Source organism: Clarias gariepinus, chromosome 15 (assembly GCF_024256425.1).
Source record: "Clarias gariepinus isolate MV-2021 ecotype Netherlands chromosome 15, CGAR_prim_01v2, whole genome shotgun sequence".
In the NCBI taxonomy this organism is placed as follows: domain Eukaryota; kingdom Metazoa; phylum Chordata; class Actinopteri; order Siluriformes; family Clariidae; genus Clarias; species Clarias gariepinus.
In genome coordinates, this window is record NC_071114.1 from 25,362,990 (window position 1) to 25,383,552 (window position 20,563).

Sequence of the window (20,563 nt, forward strand, 5' to 3'; positions counted from 1 at the left end):
CTGTCTAACCTCGTCTGTCATCATTGTCTGCCGTCTGTCAAAAAGTCAATAGAAGCAAATAGATTAAAAGACCACTTTTAGATGTCAATCAGAAATATCTAACTATCAGAATATTTAGATTTTATCTAAAGACTAGAGAAAATAGAAAGAAAATGACTGTCGCTGCTTTGGCATAAAAGTTCATGTACCTCTAAATGGAAAAAAGTGACTTAATGGTTGCCATTTATTTTGGCAAATTGTTTTTGACCTGAAAAATCCACAAAGGCATGTAGATTAAAAGTCCACATTATTATCACATTCAGAATTTTTGGTTAAAAATAAAAACTACTTATAAGACTTGATGGTATCAGCTATTTAATTCATTAATTTCTTTCTATTATTTTTTTCTTCTGCAAGTGTACAGTATGTATTCTTGTTTGTAAACATGATAAAATTTTATATTATTTCAGGACACTATATGGATTAATTTCCGTATCCTTTATGTTAATGAACAAAATCTACTTAGCAGCATTTTGTAGGCATTTTGTACAATATCTATTTATTTTTTTTAATTAGCTGTATGCGCCTTTTGGCAAATTAGAAGACTTAGAAATTAAAAGATTAGAAAACCGTTGCCAATTGTTTGAAAAATTCCAAAGAGGCATGAGAATTAATTAATATCAAATTCAGAAAAAACTATGTTTATGGTTGAACTACTTGTTATGAGATGTGACTCAAAACTACATGAATAAAATGTGATATATACTTTTCTTGAAGCTACCAGCTATTTATTTCTTTAATTCACTTATTATTCATTTTCCTTCTGCAAGTATATGCATTTCAGTTTGTTTACAAGATCAGATTAGATGTTAGTAAAAAAGAATGCAGAGATTTATTTCTTTAAAAAAATCAACAAAACAGCAACATTTTCTTTAATGAAATTTTGTTACAATATTTTTTGTCAAATTAAATAAAAAATAAAATGACATAAAATAAAAATAGCTGTATGTGTCTTTTGGCAGTTAGAAAGTTTTAGAAAATCGTTGCCAATTGTTGACAATTTTTTGATTTGAAATATTTTAAAGAGGCATGAGGATTAAAAGTTCTATAGTTTTTATTATTTACTACTTAAAAGACTTGAAACTACATTTAGAAATTGTTATACTGTATAGTCCTGAAGCTACGAGCTATATAATGTATATATTTACAGTAAATTATTTAATCCTTTTTTATTAATTTTCCTTTTGCAAGTATGTGCATTTCAGTGCAGTAGTGAATTTTTTTTTACTCTTTAAGTAAATCAACAAAATCAACTAAACAGCAACATTTATATATGTCCTTTAAGTTATGGAAAACTTTAAGGAAAGCTTTGTATAATATTTTTTGTCAAAAGAAATGCACACATAGGTGTATGCGTCTTTTGGCAATAAGAAAATATAACACTCATCTGTAGCATTTTAATGATGCATTTATTTCGTTTTAACCTAAGACTAGATAAGACTTAAGACATAACTACAATTTACAATAAATATAATAATAAAAGTTACTATCAGTTTTCCTAAAATAATGTCCTTTTTCAGAACTGTCACGTTGCCTCCAGGGGGCGGAGTTTTAAACCCGGAAGTGACCCTGCAGGAACGCTGAGGGAAGTTCACGCGCTGATCGGCTCGTGCAGTTCAGAGAGTTTGTTGTTGAGTTTAACACCATGGGGCGGAAAGTCACATTAGCAACCTGCTCTCTCAACCAGTGGGCTTTAGACTTTGACGGCAATTTACAAAGAATACTGAAAAGTAAGTTGTGTTTATTTAAACGTTCACTTTGGGCTTAGAAGTGAAGGCTTAATTGCAGAAGTTATTACAGTAGACAGGGGCAGCATGTCCAGGGCTGGGTGTGTTGTTTAGGAGTAAATATGACTTTGACTTTGAATATGACTATAACTGCACTCTCTGAACCAGGTATTGAGAGAGCCAAATCTAAAGGAGCCAAGTACAGACTGGGACCAGAACTGGAAATCTGGTAATGACTTTATTAGCTCTTTATGTTCTCGATTCTGATTGGTCAGAAGTTTAAAGATTCATCTTCTATAACAACAGCTTGGACAATAATTCAGATTGCATGGTTTATCTTTATGCACTTTGCCTTTTCTATAGTTAAACCTAATGCACAGAATGAATGCATGGTGGATACTTGAATAAATGTTTACTTTGAGGAGAACTAATGTTTACTTTTAGTTGTTTTCTTTAAAGAGAACGTTTTCTTTGATGGACCCCACCATTCTCTTTAATTTCCAATTACAGCATAAACCAATGTGGCTCGTGTCCTAGCTAATAAAATAACTTTTGCCTGGCCAACATGACAAAGTAATGTCACATAATGTTGTCATAAGTGGGAGTGCCATTCTGCAATTCATCATTATTCCCAAATATATACAAGTGAATCGCTGTCATTCAGAAATTATATTGCGTGTACTTCTGAAATGAGATTGTGATTCTACTTATTTATTTTTATTAATCGTGTGTCCCTAGCCTCCCACCTCCTTCACTCAAAACAAAACAAACGCAAATTGTGCTTTTTAATCACCAGTGGCTATGGCTGTGCCGATCACTTCTATGAATCCGACACACTACTACACTGCTTCCAAGTCCTCAAGGTGCTACTGGAGTCTCCTGAGACGCAGGACATCATCTGCGATGTTGGCATGTGAGTGTTTAAATTGCTCAATTATTATGTACAGTTAATTAAATACAAGAGTCAGATTTATCCGCACTCTGAGTTTAGAATTTATTTCAATTCATTTTTAAAAATGACAATACATTTTGTCCATCGTCAAGAAGCTTTTGTGTTCCCTCATTATAAATTGTTTTAGGCTGAGCTGTGAGCCACGAATCAGGGGACCAGGTCAAAGTCTGATGGAGTGAGGTCAGGAGTATAGGCAGGATGCTTAACCAACTCGAAATGAAGTTTTTGCAGAGTGCGGGCAGATCACAGTGCTCTTGGAAAGCAGTCCTTTGTGTTTAATTTGAATATTAGGCTTCAGCTGGTCAATAAGCATCTTACTGTAACGAGCACTGTTAATTATTGAACCTTTGTCCTGATATTGTTCCAATACTAGCCCTTGAGAATCCCAAAAAACTATAAGCATCAATTTTCCAGCTGATTGTTGACTTTTGGCTCATAGTGATGAATCCATGTCTCATCACCAGCAATGATTCTCTTTCAGAAACTTTTGTGTGTTGGTCCAAATTTTGTTTGCAGATATCCAAATGCTTCTGTTTATGCTATTGCGTGATTGGTGCTGGTTTCACCACCAAGAACAGCCACAAAAAATTAATCCCTGCATGCTTCTCTTCTTTCATGCAAATCACATGTGGAGCATCCATTCTTGCTCACACCGCAGTTACAGATGAACTAATGTAACACTTTCACATCACACCAGCAGTGACCGGAGAGACAGTAGCCTTAAATGGAAAGCGCTGAATACACAGTGCTTAAAATAATCAGAGTGCAGATTATTTTTGACTCGCCCTCGTATTATTTTACCATTATTTTTGCTAATTAAAGATTTGTGTTTTTCCCCTCTCACAGGCCTGTTATGCATCACAACGTTCGCTATAACTGCAGGGTCCTGTTCCTGAACAAGTCAGTCTTTGGTATTGACAAATCAAATAAGTATAAATGTCATATTTATTCAGCACCTGGTATAGTTTTGAATTGATCATGTGGATAGCTGTTGCTACTGTCAGAATTAATGAAGGTGTAATCTGCTTTTGTTTCTGTGACAGGAAGATTTTATTGATCCGGCCCAAAATGCTTTTGGCAAATTATGGCAACAACAGGGAGTTTCGCTGGTTTTCTCCTTGGAGTAAGCCCAGGTACATGAACACCACAGTATACGGATTATTTAAGATTTCAGTAACATTGTCCTAAAGGAAAACTCCACGCTGAAACACTAAAATTTTACACAAACGATTATACATAATGTATAATTTCCTTGCAGTATTTGTGATTTGTATAGTAAGTAAGTACATTTTATTTATATAGCAGTTCTCAAGGTGTTGTCACCAAATGCTTTCCAGAAAAGATTAAAGTCATGATTAAAGATTAATTATTTCAGTTCAGGTTTGTAGGTGGATGCTGCATTTTTATAACTCCTGATTAGTGATTGTCTGCTGCTCTGACATCAGTACTGCAGTTATTATAGCATTTAAGAAAAAAAAAAGTGAAGTGATTTTACACATGTTGATTGACTGCCTGATTTTCCTGTTAGTGTTAAAAATAAGAGAAAGATCAAGGGTTTCTTTTCTAAATCAACTTTTAGTGAAACTGGAGTAGTGGACATGATGCAAATGTCCGACTCAAATTTCCAGAATGCAATTTTATATTCATATTATTAAATTTAATATGAAGTAATGAGGAGTGGCTCAATATTTTTTTCACCGTACTGAATTTGATGCCGTTCTGCTGAGTTACAGGAGAGATGGTCTCTAAGACAATGGTGTTTATGGCAGAATTAGCATGACAGCTAAATCTTGTGTACAGACGAGAGGTAGTGAGGGTTCTAGTGCAGAGATCTTCCATGCCACAATTAAAGTGCATTGCCACAATTTGGAAGCTACTTCAGATGACATGTTAATCAATCAATAATAAATCAACAGATGGTTCAGGCTGGATTCTTTTTCTTTAAGTCTAACTTTTTCCCTCCATTATAAGCAGCGGTACTGTGCTTCTTTTCCACAGACATGTCGAGGAGTACTTTTTACCAAGAATGATCCAGGATGTGACAGGACAAGTAAAACATTTCACTTTACTCCACCCTAGATATCTTTCAAGAAAGAAACAAGTTAGAGCACAAAAATCCTTACTCAGATGTTTTCTATCCCTGTATGGGAACAGACTTTTATCCACACCTTGGCCTCAAGTACTAAATGAAGATAAATTTAGCGTGGCAGTATGATCACTGTTAATGTGATACATTTAACAGTTCACTGAATTTTTATGTAAATGTTCTTTGTAATAATCATTTTCTGTAGGTGACAGTCCCATTTGGTGACGCAGTCCTGTCCACAAAGGACACATGCTTAGGAAGTGAGATCTGTGCTGAACTGTGGAATCCCAGGAGGTACTGCACTTGAAGTCAACACAATGTTAGGCAAGACTGCAATCCAGAATTTAAAAACTACGACCCAACAGCATCTTTATGATTATTCAGTTACTTTCTTAATATAAGGGAAACAATAAATTATTATAGTGTTTAAAGGGAGAAACAACAAGTCGATCACTTTTTAATTTGTGTTCAAAAGTAATTATCACTCACCTGCTATTAATTAATTAATAAATAATAGTGTGTGCACTGCATGTATAACAATCATCCAAAAAAAAAAAGTCTCACTCAGACCTGCATATTCATGTTTTACTACTAAAATAAATATTTAAATAAAAGGGTTTTCACAGACCCGGTCATAAATATTGTATGTGAACATTAAATTCGATCGGAGCAGACTCCTGTGCAATTAATAATGAGCGTGTCACTGGGTTTGTCTAGAATGTAATTAAGCTAGGATTGTGGAACTAACTTTCCCACAACTCCACTCCAATAGACCTTGTTCTATCCTAGATTTACTCTAGGTGCAGTTTCGTGCCTTCTTTAATGACCGCTTCTCTTATTAGTGCCTTAGTATCTGTATGATCTGTATTATGTATATCCTATAAGACAATGTAAAAAAAAAAACTGACTGTTTCACAGTCCTCATGTGGACATGGGTTTGGATGGCGTTGAGATCTTTACCAACTCGTCTGCCAGCTATCATGAGCTACGCAAAGCTGACCAGAGGGTGAACTTGGTCAGGTCAGCCACCACAAAGGTCAGTTACACACACATTCCCACCTCCTGTTAAAAGATTTTGCCCTAAGACCAAAATAGATACCGTTCTTTTTTCCATCGATTGCGTCAACAAGGGGTAAAGACATTGTTACAGAATGCTAGTAATAAAGATATAAGAAGCCAAAATACAATGCAAAATGTGCAATGTATTCTAAGGTCTGCAATTGTTATTCAATTAATTTAATCAAACAATCAGTATTTGATTCAGAATCGATTCATGCTTTTTAAATAATTTAATAAAACTGCAATTATTAAAAGGCATAAAATTGTTTTTATTTTTATTTTTATTTTTATTAGATACTTTTAGTGCTTTGTAAAGCCTCAGAAACTGTACAAAATATAGCTGTTTGAGGTAAATCACACAAAAATCGAATCAAGGATCGCAATTCCCAAAAACTTAATCGAATCGAATTGGCAATCTACATATTGTCTCCACACAAAGCAGACTTACTGTTACAACCTCGACCTGAATTAATGTGTGTTTCTTCGTCTTAAAAAGCAGCAGTTTGCCAATGTTTTCAATCTTTACTCTAAAATCCTTATGAAGTCCTTTTTATCCATTTATAATCACCTTTAAAGTTCTTAAACATCTCCTTACAGAAAGCTTCAGCAATTATAACTATTGTTTCTATTTAACTTTGTTCAGTTAGAAAATGAGAAGAGTTCTCTGTGCAAATAACGAGTTGTTACTATAGAAACAAGCTCATTATTACAGTATGAACCTGTGATTTACGGGATAGCCGCTTGAACCTGCTATTAAAGAAAGTTTTATTATCACCTTTCGACTACTCGGATTTGAGAAATCAACTTCGCTCTTGTATGAGCACTGGTAACTACATTTTGATAATGTATTCCTCAGCTTGTGCTTTGTTGTTTATGCTGTTTATTTTTACAGAGTGGAGGAATCTATCTGTTCGCCAATCAAAAAGGCTGCGATGGAGATCGTCTTTACTACGATGGCTGTGCTATGATCGCCATCAACGGTGACATCGTCGCTCAGGGCGCACAGTTTTCTCTTGATGATGTGGTAAGAGTCTTTATTTAAATGAAGATTGAACATTTAAGTGGAAATTTTGCAAAACCAAATTTCGGCTTATTGGTGGAGAGAAGTAAAATGTATTTCTATTTGAAGTATGTTCAAGGAAATGAATAAGGCTTCTGGTTCATTTTGTGTATATGATTTTTGGATTGATGAGATTTTTAACACAGTTAATTCGGAGCAGACCAGAGCCTGTGTCTCTGCAATGTGGAGGAAACTGAAATACCTAGAGGAAACCCAATAAGCATGGGGAGAACCTTGCAAACTCCATTCATACAGACCACAGATGAGATTCGAAACCCAAGCCTGTTTGATGTGAGGCAATCGTTCTAACCACTAAGTCACAATTCACAATATGTGAGGAATAAAGCGCTTCAATACATGAGCGAGAGAAATACCTTTTTTTAATTGTGTATTGGAACTATACTGTAGTTTTAAAAAGATCACGTAGAGCACCCATCGCGGTTGCTAAAGAAATTATATCACCTTTTGCCCCACTCTCTGACCGATCTGTTTGGAGAGGCTCTTCTGGCTCTGCCCTCAAGGTCAAATCTAGCTGCTTAGCTTTGGGGTCAGTTAGGGGATACATGTAAGTGAAGGCTTGCTTGTGTTTTCATACCGATTGTAGTTCCCAAACCAGGCAACAGAGGGCACCAGTCATTACAAAAAGTTATTTTAGGTGTTTCAGTTTTAACACACACTAACAGATGCTTTCTTCTTCTCTTTGTACTAGGGCTGCACGATTTGGGAAAAATGTCATATTGCGATTATTAAGGTCAAAATTGCGATTTACGATTGCGATACGATAAACAAGTGGTATGACTCAACTTGCTTGTTATCAAGGAAAGTCCACCCACATTACTAATAATGCAGAAATTTAAATTTCTCAACTGAGATATAGTGTACAGTGCAATCTAGCAACTATGAACAAATGAACAATGTTTTCTAATTAAAACAAAATTGTACAAATTTAAATAACAGTAACATCTTTACATTATTGAATTAAATTACATTAAATTAACTTTAAAATAAAATTAAAAAGTAAAAAGTACAGATGAATAAAACAAATACCCATTTAATTTTTAAACTTTTTGTCCCAAAACAGGGACATTTAAGGAGGATGTAACATATACTTTATTGGTATTCTTATTAAATCACTCACCATTTCTAATCTAATGATGAAGAAGAGATTAAAGGAAAGAAAAGTGTCCTTTAAACATATTAATTTTAGAGTCATACACTCTCATACACTGTATTTCCATTTATTCCTAAATAAATCTGTTAATAGCTGTCCTCTCTAACGTACAGTTAAGTAGCTTTAAATATGAAAAGATTAAATTAATTTAACTTACCGATGGCCAAATAAAGTCTATGCCCGAAGCACTGTAACCTAGTCCAGTGATTAAGCGCCACCGCTTTGGCGATGTTCGTGCCGTTGTCTGTTGTGACAGCGACCAAACCATCCTTACAGAGGTCCCATGCAGCCAGTGCCTCTCTTAAACCCGCGGCTACAGTATGTTCTCTCCGGTGTGATCGTCAGGGAAATACGATGTTTGCAGGCAACGGCTTTTCAGTTCAAACTCATTGTGCGCGGTTAGGCTAATATATGTCTCGGTCGTCCTGCTTGACCAAAGGTCCGTAGGAGTTAAAAAGAATTTCACTGCAGTTATTTTAAGTTGAACGTCGCTACGTTACTTACTGAGACTTACAAACACATCTGTAATAATGTGTTGTTTAGTTTTGCTCACACTGGGTTGTGCTTTGTTTGGTCTCTTTACTACTCTTGGCTTTTACCGCCATGCATTTATCATACTTTTCTGTGTTGCTTCAGGTGCTGATATAAATTTGTCGTGTTGCCACCTGATGTAGCGACTTTAGTTTTGCCAATTTTGCGCAGTAGCTCTTTCTGCTTAGTGTCCGATATCCTGAAACCAAAATATTGCCAAATAACTTGCATTTTTTTCTGGGCACAAGTTCAGCGTCGGTCTCTTCTGTATCCCATTTTCTTCCGTCTCCACACTGCGCTGCGGAAAGTCACGTGACCACCAGCACGCGCGCTACACGAGTCTGACTGGTTATTTTTTATTTTTGACATAAGAAATGGCCATACAGCTCTTAGAATGAATGTCTTGTTACGTCCGCAAATGCATTTGTTTATTTAATATAATCGCAACATTTGCTGTAATGTAATCGCATAGGCTGACATCGCGATTGCGATATCATTAATCGTGCAGCACTACTTTGTACTATTCACAGGAAGTTCTCACAGCCACTCTTGACCTCGAGGATGTGCGCAGCTACAGAGGGGAGAGATGTCACCCGCATATGGTAAGGTCCCAGGGGTGACCTTGCTGAAAAGTTCACACTTCACTAGCAAATACTTGTGTTATAAACCTGCCATGTTCTTTTCCCCCCTTTCTGTAGGAGTATGAACACAAACCGTACAAAAGAATCAAGGTCGATTTTTCGTTGTCTGACTGCAAAGACACCTTCTTGCCAACTCACCGGGCTGTCGACTGGGTCTTTCACACTCCTGAGGAGGAGATTAGGTACAGTCAGTGTAGTGCAAAAATGTACATACCTCAGAACAAACATGACACTGAAATGTCATTTGGATTTTAGGTGCTTCTTAATTATCAGAAATAATAAAATAGCAAACAAACAAACAAAAAAAACTGAAATTACAGTATTGGATGTTTGTGTTTCATTAATTAATCGTCTACATCGCTTATCCTGTAAAGGGTTGTGGGGGGGGAGGGGGGGAGGGGGGTCAGTGGGGGCTACAACTTATTCCTGGTGACCTTGGGCACAAGGCAGGGTACACCTTGGACAGGGTGCCAATCTATTGCAGGGCATGCACAAATATACACACACACACACACACACACACACACACACACACACACTAAAAGCAATTTGAGAAGGACTATAAATCTAATTTGTTCCATTCTTAAGGCATGGGATGCACACCACTATATCCATATAAATAAAAAAAAAGGGTTTGTCTGTACATTGATCAGGACTCACTGTCTTAATGTTATCTTTACGTTTTATACACTGGAGGATGCAAAACCAGTCTCAGAAAATCTTGGCATGTCTGTTCAGCCTCACTGAAGAGGATAAAATCCTGGCTGAACAGGATGAAACCTTGGCAGTAGCTAGTTATTTGCCTGAAGGTAAATCTCTGGAGTAAATAAAATCAAACTGTTAAGTAGAAAGGATGTTATAAGCAGTCATGTGCCTGACTTTGTTACAGCACCCAGGTTTTTTTTTTTCTTTTTCACCATAATTATATACATGAGGTAGGCGTGGCCATAAGCGGCAATCAACGCAATAGTTTACAGCGAATACACAGAGCATATGGAAGACACAGAAAGGACTGTAATCCCCCTACAATCTCCCTAAATCCTTACAAAACACGAACGAATGTGCAATTGTGCAACAAAATCATGGCTTACTCCAAAAAAAAAGGCAATTGGACTATGAAAGCTGAACCTTACGATAAATGGACTGATCAGTGTATGTTTTTTTTCCTTTTGTGGGAAACTTTTAACTAGTTTGTCTCACATGTTTTGAAACCGTAGTGCTAACAAAAAGCAATTATGTGAAGCGTCTCTATGAGATAAAACACGTTAGAGCAAACATATCTACAGCAGTCCGAAGTAAGGAAGGGCTTGTAAAATACCTAAACTGAGAGCCCAGTGTTACGCACTAAACAAATGTTAAGTTAAAGTGATTTTATTAACAGCTACTGTATGTGCAGGGTTTAATAATCAACTTTACAATGAGCTCCTAATAAGCTACTTCCTCAATGTAAACAAAACTAGTATAATATAGTAGTAATGGTAGCTGATCATTACTCTGGATTTCTCTGGATTTTCCTGCTTTTCAATCTTCAGATTCTACAACATAATTCGAAATGATGAAAAATGTTTTTTTTGTAAGTAATTATTTCCATTTTATTATTTTTTCCTCTTCAGTCTTGGTCCTGCATGTTGGTTATGGGACTACTTAAGGAGGAGTGGCCAGGTGAATTTTTTATTTTATTTTTGTGCATTATGTGCATGCATTTATATATATATATATATATATATATATATATATATAGTGTGTGTGTCCGTGCATGCCTTAGTGAAAAGTTATTTATTTACAGGAAGTTTTTTCTCTTGGCGGTTTCAGGCTGGCTTTCTGCTTCCTCTCAGTGGTGGAGTTGACAGTGCGTCCTCAGCGTGCATAGTGTACTCTATGTGTGTACTCGTCTGTCAGGCTGTCCAAGATGGCAGTAAGTCCTACACACATGCCGTACATTAACTACACACAAGCTCTGTAATGGAATATGAGTTTCCCCAGTGTGACAGCTAATACTGTAAGTCAGTAGTTGCTGTACTAAAGTTGCCAATAAAGTAGGTTTGAGTATTTGTGTTTGAGTCCTAAAGTTGCATTTCCAGTGCAGTTCATATACAGTATTTGTCCTTCCTCAGTATCCACTTTATCTTAGTCGTGTGGATCTGGAGCCTTTTCCAGGAAATGAAACATGAGGATAGAGTACATTCTGAATGGACACTAGTTTATCACAGGGCACCATGACACGCATTCAGAACTCTGGGCAGTTTAACACGGGTAGTTTTCTTACCAATTTATTTTTGGGAGGTGAAAGAAAACCGAAGAACCCAGAGGAAACGCACACGGTTATGTGGAAAACATGCTAAAACCCAGACAGACAGAAACACAGTTCAAGGTTAATACGGTCATTCCGGGCAGCTGTGAGATGGCAAAGCTTGTGCAATCTGGTTACATTTGCAGTTATAAAATATATAACAAAATAATAAGGGTGTAACAGTTAGAACCAGCAGAATGGCAAATGACTGGAATTTTACTATTTTTCTGCCAAAAAAAAACAAGAAAATGAAAAGCTGTAACAGCCAAAAGAAAAGAAAAAAATAATAAAAATTAACAGAAACTTTGTTTTATTTATTTATTTTTTTAAAGCAGACAGTGTATACGATAAGTCTGATATATGTATCAAGAAGATTGAGTCAGTTTTGCAGATATGCAAACCATGCACTGGAATGCAATTTCTTCACTTTTTGCCAGTTTTCACGAAAGTAAATAAAGCCTCACACTCACAGACACACTTTCCTTACAAAAGAGAAATCAATCATTATTAAACCTTCTTTATACAAACTACAGACATTGTTGAGTTAACCGCATCAGTATTAGTCACAGATTTTTTTTTTTTTTACAGATGAGCGGGTGTTGGAGGATGTTCGGCGGTTGGTGAACGATGTCTCTTACAGGCCTGAAGATCCACGGGAGCTGTGTAATCGCCTCTTTACCACCTGCTACATGGGGAGTGAGAATTCCTCAGAGGGTACCCGCAGCCGAGCGAGAGAGCTGGCTGCTCAAATCGGCAGGTCAGATTTTGTTGTTTTCCAGGCAACGCAGGGTTTCTAGTCCAAACCCTGGTTGCCACTGCATGAGGTTATTACTTGACTATAGACTGATCTTTTGACAGATGATAACTTTAAACCCAATAAAAAAATGTTTACAAAAGTACACAATAAACAAAACACAACACAGACAGAACAACAAAAAAAAAAATCAATATTCTTGCAGATGCCACCTGAGTGTAGATTGAACTCTATAGCCAAATATTATCCAAGTTTTCAGACAGGGAGAGACTCGGGGCTCCAGGATGCCATACTTTTGTTTTAATAAAATATTATTTTGTTACGGCACATCTATACTGCCCTACCATAGGACTAAACATTGCCTGTTTTGCCATAAATATAATAATAATATAGAAGTGCTAATAATAACTTTGAGGCGGCCTTTTTAAAATCTACTTTCCCTTCCTGTTCGAGAGCTCTGGCACAAAACTGCTCTTATGCTAAAACCCTTTCATTAAGCAGATAATTCATTAGCATGACTTGTTGTATGTTGCAGAGGATTTCAGGAGTTCAAGTTATCAAACCTGTTAAATTATTTTTAAAATTATGTTATTTATAAACGCCAATTTTCTTATTTTATTGTTTTGTTTTTGTTGCATTTATTAATATCTGTTTTTACTTTTCTATCAATGTACAGTACTGTTCAAAAGTCTTGAGCCTCCTTCAGTTCTTTATATTAAACTAAATTAAATAATCTTGATTAAATTAAAGAAAAGGGAACAAATGTTTTACTGTTACAGGATGCAAAGTACCTAAAAATAAAAAAAGAAATGTAAAGGTCTCTGCAGCAACCTCATTTCCCCTTTCCTCTGTTTCCACCATACAGCATCACCGGCTAATTAACAGCCTGATCATCTGTCATCGTCTGCACCCGTTTCTCACTAATTCATGACTCAAGTTAGATGTGTTTTTATGCTTGAATGATTCATAGGTCACTGTGCGGCTGTCACTGTGCTGTCTTCGAAACTGATCGGGTAAAGGGGCCGGACTAAACCCACCAAAAAACTGCCAAAAATGAGAGCCAAAAAAAAAAAAAAAACCTTGGGAACTAATGCTCAAGACTACTTAAAAAAAACAAAACAAGAAACACAAGAAATAGAAGAATACAAGTCTCTGTCGTTTTGGATGTAACCTATTAAGAAATGATGAGTGGCTTATGACTTTTGCACAGTACTGTACCTTATGGAATAATTACACCAATATTGTATGAGTTTTACATTAAAATGTTATAAAAAGTAAAAAGAAAACCACGTAAATGAAAAAGAGTTAGAATATACTGTGATTGAGGGTCAAATGTAGACAGCACAGCATCTTAAAATCACAATGTTTTTTTCTATATATTTTTAAATGTTTCAGTCCGTTCTTGAAGGTTTGCAAATTTTTCTAATATTGATTCCATGTATGTTTTTTTAAAAATACATGTTTGTCAAATGTTACTGACAGGATGCTCCAGGCATTATTAACAAAACAATATATAAAAAATTATTCTATGGTTTTATACTTTTGAATTAACAGTAAACATATTCTAAGTAGAACATTTCAGAGAGTGTAAGATTTTGTCAGTTTTAGTCTAACGGTACCATCTAATGTTCAGTTTTATATTTCTCTTCTCTTAAGTTCTGTCATTACATCCTGATTTTGATATTTTCCAAATGTAGAAAAATGCAACTTAAAACCAGACACCATGATTGCTGCTTAAACGTTTTATATGGTTAGTAGGTAAAACTTTCTTTCTTCTGTTAGCAATCATCTCAACATCAACATTGACATGGCAGTGAAAGGCATGCTGGGAATCTTCTCCATGGTAATGGGCAAGTTGCCTAACTTTCGGGCAAATGGAGGCAGCAGAAGAGAGAACCTTGCTTTGCAGAATGTTCAGGTTGGGACCTTTTTTTTAAACACGTAATCACCAATTGAGCATCTGTTTTAGTTGGAGAAAAAATAAATGAAGAACATTATAAAGCTGTACCTTTAATGTTATGTACAGCATTTACTAGAACTCGGGGGATTCTTCTGAAGCCTGCGGCTTTGCACATAAACCACCACAAATGCTAAGAAGAAGACTATGAGGGCCTCCCGTAAGGGGAATTGTAATGAGGAAGCAAATAAAAGACTGCTAAAATCTGCACTAGAAACAAGCTTAGGTAAAGTTGGGTTATGGTTCTTTTGAGTCTGGAAATATGGCTGTACCATCAGGGAAGGAAAAGACATCGCCTGATGTGACAACCTGGTTATTCAGTACATTCAGGTTGTCAGCTGACTTAATTTTATTGCCACATAATGCTGCTGAGCCTAGACCTGATCCACTGAAGCATAACCCTGCCTCCATAGGCTTGTACAGCATCTTGTACTATGCATGATGGTGCATCGCTTCATGCGCTTCACTTCTTACCCTGACGCACCCATGCTCTGCAATAGGGTCGGTCTGGACTCATCGGACAACATGACCCTTTTCCATTCCTCGAGCCTTTTTTCAAAATCCTGTGAGATCTCACCACACAGGAGCACTCACCGTGCATGGAACTGCTGTTACTTTTACTATTAAACATGGCTCTGCTTTCTACTGAATTCTATGATGCAATTTCACCAAGTGTTTAAGTGATCTCTTAATATAAAAAAACCCACATTGTGTTATTCATTATTTAATTATAATATTATGATATTGTGGTTAATAAACTTTCTTGCTACAATAGTTGCATAAGAGTTTATTGAACTGAAACGGAAAACACCAATTATGAAAGTCTCAGTAGTTTAAAAAAGTTTTTTTTTTTTTTTTTTCTTCATTATATGTAGGCCTACTGCATTGTCTGTATAATATGCTTGGACTGGTTTGACCCATAACCCTTCAGAAAAGCCCGGGCAAATTGTGCAGATTGCTTGTTTCTGTTTAAGAACTTTGCTGGCAGTGTAACAGCTTTACCACAGTGTTCACGCCCACACTGGACCGTTTGACACTATTCATCTGAGTGATTTGGGTGTCCAACCTAGGTTTCTTCATTTGTGAAAACACAGCACATTACGTGCAGCAGTATACATGACCAAAATGCATGCTGTCCGCCTACTTCCTTTTGCTTAGTAATTAAAGTTGAAATGCTGAAATGACGCCAGATTTTCTTTTCCAATACTGCTCATGACGTTGACTATCCCCCAGTATCAATGCACATCTGATTGAAAAGTATAAAGCTTTCAATTTTTATTTATTTATTTATGTATTTATATATTTATGTTGATGCATTCATGGTTAAATGTTTTTTTTTTTTTAAATGTCACCCTTAATGTCTTCATATTCTGCTTCCAAAGAGTCAGACTTTCTTGTATTTTATGTAGTCTTGAGCAATAGTTCTCCAAGCTTCATGAAATGCTTTTTTTTTGTCTCTCTTTTATTTGCAAATTTGTGCGTCTCATTTACAGTCCAGTCTCTATACCTTTTATTTTTTAAGTCTCACAGTGACCTATGAATCATTCAGGCATTAAAAAAACACATCACTTTACCTAACTTGATCTAAATTTACCATATCTTAACTTTACCATCTAACAATAAATGAAACCCTAAACATAAAAAAAACAAAATGATCTGTCATCCTTAAAACATTAAAATTGATAGTATTGTAAAATTGCTTTGATGTAAGAGTAATAGAACACATCTGGCGATGCTGGTATTAGAGAATGCTCAACTTAATCACTAAATAAGTGGTAACCTTGACTTTACACCACACTGTCATGATTTATTCCTTATCATTTTTGAGTATGTATAAACGATGTATGTTTTTTGCTTTTCCAGGCTCGTGTCAGGATGATTTTGGCTTACCTCTTTGCCCAGCTGTATTTGTGGGCGCAGGGGAAACCTGGCGGCCTGCTGGTACTGGGTTCAGCCAATGTGGATGAGAGGTACAGTATATGCAGATCATGGATTGATTGGCATAACCTGCAAAATATTTTTTTTCATAAACAATGAAACATTCCTTCATGATTTTTTTTTTGGTTTCTATAGTTTGACCGGTTACTTCACTAAATACGACTGCTCCAGTGCCGATATAAACCCCATTGGCGGTGTTAGTAAGATGGACCTGAAGAGATTCCTGCTTTACTGTGCTGATCAGTTTCAGCTCTCTGCTCTTAAGAGGTGTGTGAATTGTTGATTACACAATTTAATCAAGTTTAATAGATTATTGGCTCAATAACGTAGTCAGTCAGTTCAATCAATGTGTATTGAGTCCCCTGAGAAATTTTGTAGAGAGCGATTTTGGCAAGCAAGTGCTCATTCTATGTGATAAAAAGGTGTTACACCGTGGGTGTAAGAATTAGAAAAGAGCTTTGATGAGAACAAGAAGTTCTCAGGGAGTATATGGTGAGTGTACAGCAAGAACAAGGAATATCTGCTGGTTTTGTGACGGTCAAGCACAAATATGGTTTGCAGCAAGACAATGGTGTGAAATAGACCGATTGCACCTCTGAATGGCTCAGAAGAGATACAGTTAAGGTTTTGGAGTGGCCTCGTTCACACAGTCCTAACATGAAACATATTTGAATGCAGGAGCAAATTTACGAAAAAAGGATTTACAGTGTTATAGTATAGTATAGTAATTTTTATAGTTACTTAATTCATAGTAATTTTGCAAAGAAAAAAAATCCTCTACAGCCGTGTTTTAGCCGTTATAACCATTCGGTTGCAGGTGTTACTAAAGCAGACACAACTAGTGATTAAGTTTAGGAGGCGGGATAGTTTTTCACCTGGGTGATAGACATGTTTCATAACCTTTTACCTTTAAGTACATTTCTTTTACCTCATGTTCTTCTTCTCTTATATTACATCTTGTGTGAGGGATTTGAAACCATTTATTATGGCAGCAAATGTGCTAAAGTAGAGGAACTTATCACCTTTTCACAGCAAGATCAGTTGTAATCAGTTGAGCTCTACATTGTCAGTGCGCAGGAGATACCAGGAACTGCTTGAACCAGTTGAACTAGGTGTGATAGAGCAAACCAGGCTAAAAAATATGCAGGTGTGAGGATGCTTGGAATTTTAATCACCAGCTAGAGTGGTGTAGACTAATTCATTGGAATCTCATGCTTTGCATTTGAAGGTCAAACATGCAGCATTTTTATTAATTTTCCGAATTGTCCTGTTGTTTTTCCCGCAGCATCGTGGCTGCCCCTCCCACTGCCGAGCTCGAACCCTTGGCCGACGGTCAGGTGTCTCAGACCGATGAGGTACATATGAGTCACTCTGAGAGAAACAGGGGAGGGGGGGTTACATGCAATTACAGTAGCCTGGGAGAAACGATGAATGTGCTCTTAAATTATTGGCACCCTTTATAAAAAAAACATTAATGACTGAGTGATGCTTAAAGTGTGTATGTGTATAACATTTTTATTTGCCTCCTTCACCTTTGTGTACTGACCTTTAAAACTTTTATTGTATTACAGATCTTCCCTTTAGTGACAGGAGTCAAAGATTTTAAATGCAGTAATAGAGTTCCTGGAGACTGTGTAAAATAAAAAACAGATTAGTTTTCATATTTGTCAATTAGATTAAATGAAATAATTTTTTAAAATAAATTAAACAAGAATATACATTTAAATAATTTAGCAAATTATGTTCTTAGTGTAATGTTTAAAGACGCTAAAATAATGGTTGCATGGTTTGGTTACTTCAGTAGTTTCTCAAGTCAACTGAAAAAAATATATAAGTATATTTTTATACTTGCATTTGTTTTGCCATTTTTTTTAAGGGTGCCAATAATTCTAGGGCCGATTATGTGTGAAATATATACATTTAAAATCAGACATGGCATGCAAAATTTAAAAATTCATTTTCTTAGATATTGGCATGCGTGTGGTTTTGTGCCTGTAGATCATGCTCATATAATCTGTACCATGACTCCTTGTCTTAAATCTTTCCCACATCACTGTATCAGTTCCTTTTTTCTTTTTTTTTAAACCTGCGTGTGGTTTTGGTGGGATGAGAAAACCTGTTCCTTATTTACTGCAATCTCTCTGTCGCTCTCAGGCAGACATGGGTATGACTTATTCGGAGCTGTCTGTGATTGGAAAGCTTCGGAAGATCTCCAAGTGTGGCCCGTACAGCATGTTCTGCAAGCTCATTCACACCTGGAGAGAAAGCTGTTCCCCTGCACAGGTCAGCTCTGACATTTACTTAGTCAGTACGACTTCTTTACACTGAAATACTATTTCTAGATGATTTTAGAGCAATGATTACCAGCGAATCTTAGTTTTTAGGCATGTTTGTAAATTGTAAAGAAAAACTAAGTTTGTGATATATTGTGAAGATCATAAATATGGTCTGGCAATGAAAACACTTTTCTCAACTAATTTCTTAAACGTCAGATTTTTTTTAAAACTAGCTCCTCTTGAGCGGGAAAATTTTAATACATTGATTGGTATATGATTAAATACAGTAGTCTTAGGCCATCTCTCATTTTTTCATATTCTGCTTCCAAAAAGCCAGACAGATGATCAGGCCGGTGATACTGGTGTATACTGGTGATGCTAAATGCTAAGTGCTTGGAACAGACGAGAGGAGAAATGAGGTTGTTGCCGAGGTTGTAACATAAACAACCAGTTTTTAAATTGCACTTTGCAGTCTGTCACAGTAAAACATTTGCTCTCATTTTTTAAATTTAATCTACATTATTACATTTAATTGAATTTAATGTGAAGGAATGAGGAGTGGATCAAGACTTTTGCCCAGTATTCTACAGTATGTAAAACATCTAAAAGTTTGTACCTGAAAAGGGACTTTTGATTTGGGGATTAATACATAACAAGCTCAAAATTAATAAAATGTCATTGTAGTTTTGGATTAATCGTTATTTCACTTAGCAATTACACTGAATATAGAATCTTTAGCTGAGATCTGTCATGCTAATCTTGCAGATTTTAATGCATGCTCCAGCTGGATGATTATTGCATGGTTTAAACCAGTATAAGAATAAGAAATGATTGTATTGTGTATTAGGCAGCTATCTCACAGGTAATTTAGCGCTTTGTGGTATTTTTGCAGAGCTGTTTTTTATTCATTTTATTTTTGTAGTATTATAATTAATATTTTCGCTTAAAACATGCCTTGTGTTGGTCTTGCAAGATTGTCAGATGAAGGTTACAAGCTAGTAAATCTGCCTAGTCAGCTTGGACTGACAGCTTGGACTGTGAACCCTATACCACCTTTTACTAAAACTCCATGTTTTAGTAAATCTGCCCAAAACCATTCTGCATGAACATTAATGCTAGCAAACACAACCAAATCACAGAAGGAATAAAATATTTATACACCATCTAAGGTAAAAATTAATATCCTTAATACCTCTGTTATCCATTTTCACCCGTTAGTTTCTCTTTTGAACAAGTTACGAAGTCCACCACAACATATACTGCACATGAAAATAATCAGAAGAACAGAAGCTATCCATTGCTAGGTGACTCTTTTATCTGCGTGATAAAGCATCAGGTAATCCAATAGGTAATCACGTAATCATCAGATAATCGTTTTGATATCTTTTGGGCTCAAAAATACACCTTACACCATATTATCAACGAAAGCACATAGTACCCTAATGTCAGTTAAAGATGCTTTTGCCATCCGCTGTTATGACTGAGGTCGTGGTAGTCACGTGTCTGCGAAAGGTCAATATTGGGTATTGTAGCCAATGATGAGTCGGTTCTTAAGAATTTAATCTTTGGCTATTAGGTGGCTGCAAAAGTGAAGCATTTCTTCAGGATGTACTCAGTCAACAGGCACAAGATGACTACAGTGACGCCATCTTACCACGCTGAGAGCTACGGGCCTGACGACAACCGCTTTGACCTCCGTCCCTTCCTCTACAACACACTCTGGTCTTGGCAGTTCTGCTGCATTGACCATGAGGTTTGACTTGCAAATGTTTTGTCTTTTATTATGTCTAGAATAAAGAGTATAACACTTATGTTTACATTTTTTTTTTTTACAGATTTCCTTAATGGAGGCTGGATATGCAGAATTCATATAAGCTATTTTTAATGGCACCCTTTATGATTATTGGGTTACAATACTTATCATTTGTATATCATGTGGAATGGACCATGTAATAGCTGGTTATGTAATCTATTATGTCAGCATTAAATAAAAAATAAGTCATAGTGTAGCAATCTGGTAGAAGAGGAGTAGAACAGATTAGGTCACATAACATTAAATCAACATGTTGATTTTTCCCATAA

The 20,563-nt window shown here is 36.0% G+C and overlaps 1 protein-coding gene across 3 annotated transcripts; it reads left to right on the forward strand.

The window, feature by feature from the left end:
• The first annotated feature begins 1,618 nt into the window (after positions 1 to 1,618).
• nadsyn1 (NAD synthetase 1) lies at positions 1,619 to 20,563 on the forward strand. Of its 3 annotated transcripts, XM_053513035.1 has the most exons (21): positions 1,619 to 1,769; positions 1,935 to 1,995; positions 2,563 to 2,679; positions 3,565 to 3,618; positions 3,762 to 3,851; positions 4,717 to 4,768; positions 5,010 to 5,098; positions 5,723 to 5,840; positions 6,756 to 6,887; positions 9,156 to 9,227; positions 9,324 to 9,448; positions 10,880 to 10,928; positions 11,079 to 11,181; positions 12,145 to 12,313; positions 14,093 to 14,228; positions 16,131 to 16,237; positions 16,341 to 16,472; positions 17,491 to 17,560; positions 18,360 to 18,488; positions 20,058 to 20,234; positions 20,317 to 20,563. In XM_053513035.1, exons 1-21 carry the CDS (start codon positions 1,685 to 1,687, stop codon positions 20,353 to 20,355), a joined length of 2,106 nt encoding a protein of 701 aa, XP_053369010.1. In that variant the 5' UTR covers positions 1,619 to 1,684; the 3' UTR covers positions 20,356 to 20,563. The 3 variants fall into 3 exon arrangements, with proteins under 3 accessions (XP_053369010.1, XP_053369011.1, XP_053369012.1); XM_053513036.1 differs by lacking the exon at positions 20,317 to 20,563 and having other exon boundaries at positions 20,058 to 20,240; XM_053513037.1 differs by lacking the exons at positions 1,619 to 1,769; positions 1,935 to 1,995 and having other exon boundaries at positions 2,611 to 2,679; positions 3,565 to 3,629.